The sequence below is a fragment of the Alosa alosa genome, chromosome 17 (genome assembly GCF_017589495.1).
Source record: "Alosa alosa isolate M-15738 ecotype Scorff River chromosome 17, AALO_Geno_1.1, whole genome shotgun sequence".
Classification (NCBI taxonomy): domain Eukaryota; kingdom Metazoa; phylum Chordata; class Actinopteri; order Clupeiformes; family Clupeidae; genus Alosa; species Alosa alosa.
In genome coordinates, this window is record NC_063205.1 from 11,020,586 (window position 1) to 11,025,660 (window position 5,075).

The 5,075-nt window shown below is 42.7% G+C and overlaps 1 protein-coding gene across 2 annotated transcripts in view; it reads left to right on the forward strand.

Annotated features, from left to right (window-relative positions):
* Nucleotides 1–1,707, forward strand: part of braf (B-Raf proto-oncogene, serine/threonine kinase) — a 17,747-nt gene extending 16,040 nt beyond the window's left edge. For both annotated transcript variants that reach the window (XM_048268889.1, XM_048268888.1), the window contains 3 exons: nt 232–366; nt 834–987; nt 1,592–1,707. In XM_048268889.1, coding sequence (XP_048124846.1) covers nt 232–366; nt 834–987; nt 1,592–1,614 — 312 coding nt within the window. In that variant the 3' untranslated portion in view covers nt 1,615–1,707. The remainder of the gene's footprint in view (nt 1–231; nt 367–833; nt 988–1,591) is intronic.
* The last annotated feature ends 3,368 nt before the right edge of the window (nt 1,708–5,075 follow it).

The window sequence follows — 5,075 nt, forward strand, 5'->3', positions numbered from 1 at the left end:
ATGGTGTCTCAAAACAGGAGCCTCTTGAACAATGCTACATCATTGTTGAGTCAAAAAAATAAAATAAAACAGGGAGTTGTTTGTATTGGGTATAGTGAAAACTCCATGAGGCGTTGCTTATCTCTTGTTGCCTCTCTCTCTCTCTCTCTCTCTCTCTCTCTCTCTCTCTCTCTCTCTCTCTCTCTCTCTCTCTCTCTCTCTCTCTCTCTCTCTCTCTCTCTCTCTCTCTAGATCATATTTATGGTGGGCCGGGGCTACCTGTCCCCGGACCTGAGTAAAGTGCGCAGTAACTGCCCCAAGGCCATGAAGAGGCTGATGGCCGACTGCCTAAAGAAGAAGCGGGAGGAGAGGCCCCTCTTTCCACAGGTACACACACACACAAATTTAGCAAAACAGTGAAGCCTCAGACCCAGTGTGTTTAGTTCACGTGTTCCCTCAGTGTAGTGGTTTGTTACTCGGCTGTGTGTTGCTGTGTTGTAACATGAGTGTGCACAGTGGACCACTAGATGGCCTCAGTGTGTCACTAATGCACAGCTAGTGGATAGAGTACAAGGGTGGAAGCACTGGAAGCCAATGAAAGACAGTCCAGTGATTCTTAGGCATTGTAAACACATGCCTCTCAGTCAACCAGCCTCAGTAATTAGTTAATGTAACGTCAGGGCCAGAAGCATGATGCCAGCTCAAGTTGTCAAGAAGAACAAAAGGGACAAAAAATGGACCGGCAACACACGAGTGACACCGAGTTGCTTCTTGTGACCTTTGCTGCATCAGTTTTAATCTCTCCGTGTGACCCCCCACCCCACCCCACCCCCCCCCCTTCCTGCCTCTCCCAGATCCTGGCCTCCATAGAGCTGCTGGCACGCTCGCTACCCAAGATCCACCGCAGCGCCTCGGAGCCCTCTCTCAACCGCGCCGGCTTCCAGACGGAAGATTTCAGCCTGTATGCCTGCGCCTCCCCAAAGACCCCCATCCAGGCTGGCTGCTATGGTACACGCAACACACACACACACACACACACACACACACACACACACACACACACACACACACACACACTAAAATGCATATATGTATGCACTGGTAGTAAATGCATTTGTATGCACTTGTGTAACAAGATCTACCATGTTTTGCACAAGTACCATGCACACTTTCAAGTACTTGGTTGTAATTGATGCACTATGCAGGACAAAGGAGTGCACCATTAAAAGGAATTGCATCTTGAACTAGTTAGTGTTCAGTGTTTCCCACAGAATTGAATTCTATTTGGGGTGGTAGGTTTGCAGAATTAATTTGAATGCAACAGTTGTTAGCAAATTAGTGCAGCGTGGTTATGATGCTAACCAGATAAGCACAATTTAGTACAACCTGGAAAATCATTGTGTGGTTTATATTGTGGTGGGCCGCCACAAATAAGTCAATGTATGGGAAACACTGAATGTTGTATCCCTACATGCATCACCTACTACAGTGGGCTTTTCTTTCTTGTGGGTCACGCTAGTGAAGTTGTGTGAAACAACATGGAGTGCCAGGTCACTCTATTATTCAGTGGGGTGATGTTACTAACGCACACTTACTCTGTCTGTCCTAACAGGGGAGTTTTCAGCCTTCAAGTAGAGCTGCAGACATCACTAGTCCATCCCTCATCACCTTTTGCTAAGTCTTGTGTTCCTACAGTGGGTTCATGCATAAAGCTGAAAAAAAAGAAAACCTAGTCTCAAAGAATGTGCTGTTTCTCTTTCCCCTTAACCTGAAGAGCTACAGCCTCAAAATGGAGTTGCAAACAAACAAAAAAAAAAAAAAAAAGGACAAAAAAAAAAGAAAAGCAAAACGACAACAAAATGATCTCTGCAACAGGACATCTGTGGTTCACAATATGTAATACAAACAACCAGGCTTAAACCCCCCACCCACCCACCTCCCCTCCAGCCAACAACAACAAAAACACTTGACCATAAAACAACCAAGAGGGAGACTAATGCTAATGGGATCAACTACATAATTCAAAGGAGACTGTTGCGACAAACTGGGAAATGGAGAGTGGACGGGACACGGCCGCCCTCCCCACGATGGGCAAGAGAGTCAGTCGGAGCATTTTGAAGGAGGAGTGCGAAGTCAAGAAGGGCACGATGGAGTCGTTGTCGTCCACTGTCTCTCCAAAAAGGGCAGACGAGGAGTGGGGTCTGGAGGGGTGGTGGTGGTGGTGTGGGTTTAGTTGTAGCCAACCAGGGCACAGGATACTCTTTATCGACCATTGGCACTTGACTGTGGACGGAATGACCGCTCCAACCCGGTAGTGTCTCATTGGCTAGTGTGGGGCGACGGGTGTCAGGTCAGAGCCAATCCCAGTGAGGTTTTGAGGTCATAGGGCCAACCTATTTGGAAGATGACTTGAATGACATTTTTTGGGGAAAAAAAATCTTTCTCGTGTTTTTTTTTTTTTTTTTTTTTTTTTTTTTTTTTTTTTTTTTTTTATATATATATATGTGTTTTAGGGTATAATGGGAGCTGCTGGTGTAAAAGCTTTTTTTTTTTTCTCTCTCTTTCTTCTAATGTTGAGCTTGTTACAACAGAAGAGGATGGGATGCTCTTCTAGTTCCCCTTTCTCTCGGCTATGTAGAAAGCAAGTCCTGTATGGACCCTTTCAAGAGAGTTCCATTATCAGCATCATAGTTGGCCCCACAAGACTTCCGTTTTAACATTCCATATGTTATCTTAATGCAGAGGAAGTAGATTGGGGCCCAAATAGAACGTTCAAGCATTGTTTTTGTTTTTATTGTTGAAAGGGTCTATACATTCCTTCCCTACCCCGAGTTGTCCAGTCTCATGCCTGTACAAAGAAGACATGGCTCACTCCTGCTGCATCGCTGACCACAACCTCCACAATCCCACAACCACTCACATTCCATGGCAGTGATCCTTCGCTCTGTTGCACAAGGCCACCAATGTCCAGTGAGTCAAATGTAGTTGAGATTCAAGCATCCATACCATGTGCAAAATGGCATGTTGACTAATCGCCATCTTGGTGCTCTTGAGTTTTTTTTGTTTTTGTTTTTGTTTTCCATTGAAAATGCAGCTACAGAAACACCCTTGCTTTAAGCCCAGCTTTCAAATACACAGCACAATTCCGCACAGACTGAGAAGGTTTAATTGTGGGTTTTTTGTCGTTTTTTGGTCAGGGTATACTGGCTTCGAGCTGATAAGCTAGTCAAATAAAAGGGTTCAATTCACATAGTCAAAAAGAAAGTACTTCACTGGCTGTGTCAGTACTACAGCAGTACGCTGTAGAAGCAAAAAACAAGTCTGTTTTCCACCATCTTATCCGAATTACAGTGTCAGATATCAGTATCACTGTAAAATATATGCTGTGAAAGGTTATGGTGGCTGGAGAGCGTTCGCTTTTTTCTTTCAAAGTCTGCTCCAGGGGTGTTGTTGCCTAATGGTAGTTTCCGTTTTTCAAATGCAGGCTTTCTAGTTCACAAAAAGCCAGGCCAGAATGTGATTATGCGGATATACTCGCATGGCTACATTCTCACAGCTTTTGTGGAGACGAATACAGTATATATATATATAGAGAGAGAAAGACCGAGACAGTTTCAGTCTAGGAAGAATTTTATTTATAGCTGATGGAAATATTCATGACCATGGGTGTCCAGATAAATCAGTGTAAGTCGGTCATCGTGGATGAGTTTTGCAGGTCAAAGTCAGTTCCAATGAATTTAGTGCAATGCAAAATTTACCCTTCCTGTTGTTTTTGTTTATTTGTTTTTCTGTTTTTTTTTTATCTTTTTTGCAAGCTTTGGCATTCAACTCTCTTGGACTCTCTTGCTTGCGCTATTTCAGATGTGTTTATGTCTGTCTGGCTTTAAACACCAAAAAGTTTGGCCTGGGAAACGTTACAAGATGGCTGCCATCTATTTTTCTTTGCGCAGAATCCACATCCACAACTGGATTAAGCTTAATGTTTTGGATATCTCTGAAACGTGCCAGCTTTTTTTTTTAAAAAAAAAGTAGAAATACTTGTCATGTTTTGCATTCCAGTGTCCGTTTGAAGGGGTCAATGGTTTTTATTAATTCATTTTTTTCTATTGTTTTGCCTTTTTTCTTGTGGTCAGGCAGGCCTGCAAAGTTAAGACTTTATTTATGTGACTTAAAATGTATTGACTCTTTGTTTTTGGTTTGTTTGTTTATTCTTTCCAAGAGGACTTTATTTTTTAGCTGTGACTTTCTTTAACTTTTTATGTGGATCCTGAGATGCTTGTACTTGCACTTTGTGGAAATTGGTTGAAGCAAACGAGCAATTTTGCCTTTTCATGGACTAAAAAAATATCGTCATAAGCATAACGGCACCAGTTAATGAAGCGCCGTAAAGCAGCTGTGTGTTGGGTAGCTGAGAGGACTAAGAGGTGAGCAGTGATGCTGAGGGTGGTTACAAAAAGGGATGCTGGTTTCTTCTCCAGCCCAACCACCTAATTCCTTAGTTTTAGTTTTTTTTTTTTTTTTTTTTTTTTTTTTTTTTTCACTGATGACATTCCTTAGCATTATGTTATCCCTCCAAAATGTCAAATTTCTGTATACTATTATTATTATTATTATTATTATTATTATTATTAGTCTTTGCAAGAGTATGTTTTTCTTGTGGCTGGCAGAGATCACACCCATCCATTTTCACAAGCCTGTCTCCCAGTCCTCCTCTGCAGATTGGCATCCATCGAACATTCACTCTCTTGCTCTCTCTCTTTTCTTCTCTTCTCCTGAGGCTACACAGCGCTGCATGCTGCCTGGCTTTTGTTTCTACCTAATAGCTCCATGTCATGCTTGCTATTGTACAGAATACCCACGGGCACTACTCGACACATGCACATATGGTTGCACACAACAAGCAAGGATCTGTCCCTGATTTGGGTCCGTCTCGATTCAGGGGAGTTTCAGAACAGATGTTTCCTCATGAGAGAAATAGCAAAGTGTAAAGCAAGTTGATTTTGGTGTAGGTAGGGTGCTGTCAACAACAGCAGAAGAGAGGATGTGTTGATTACTGTCATAACATGTATATTATTTCTGATAACCCTTTTTGTCCA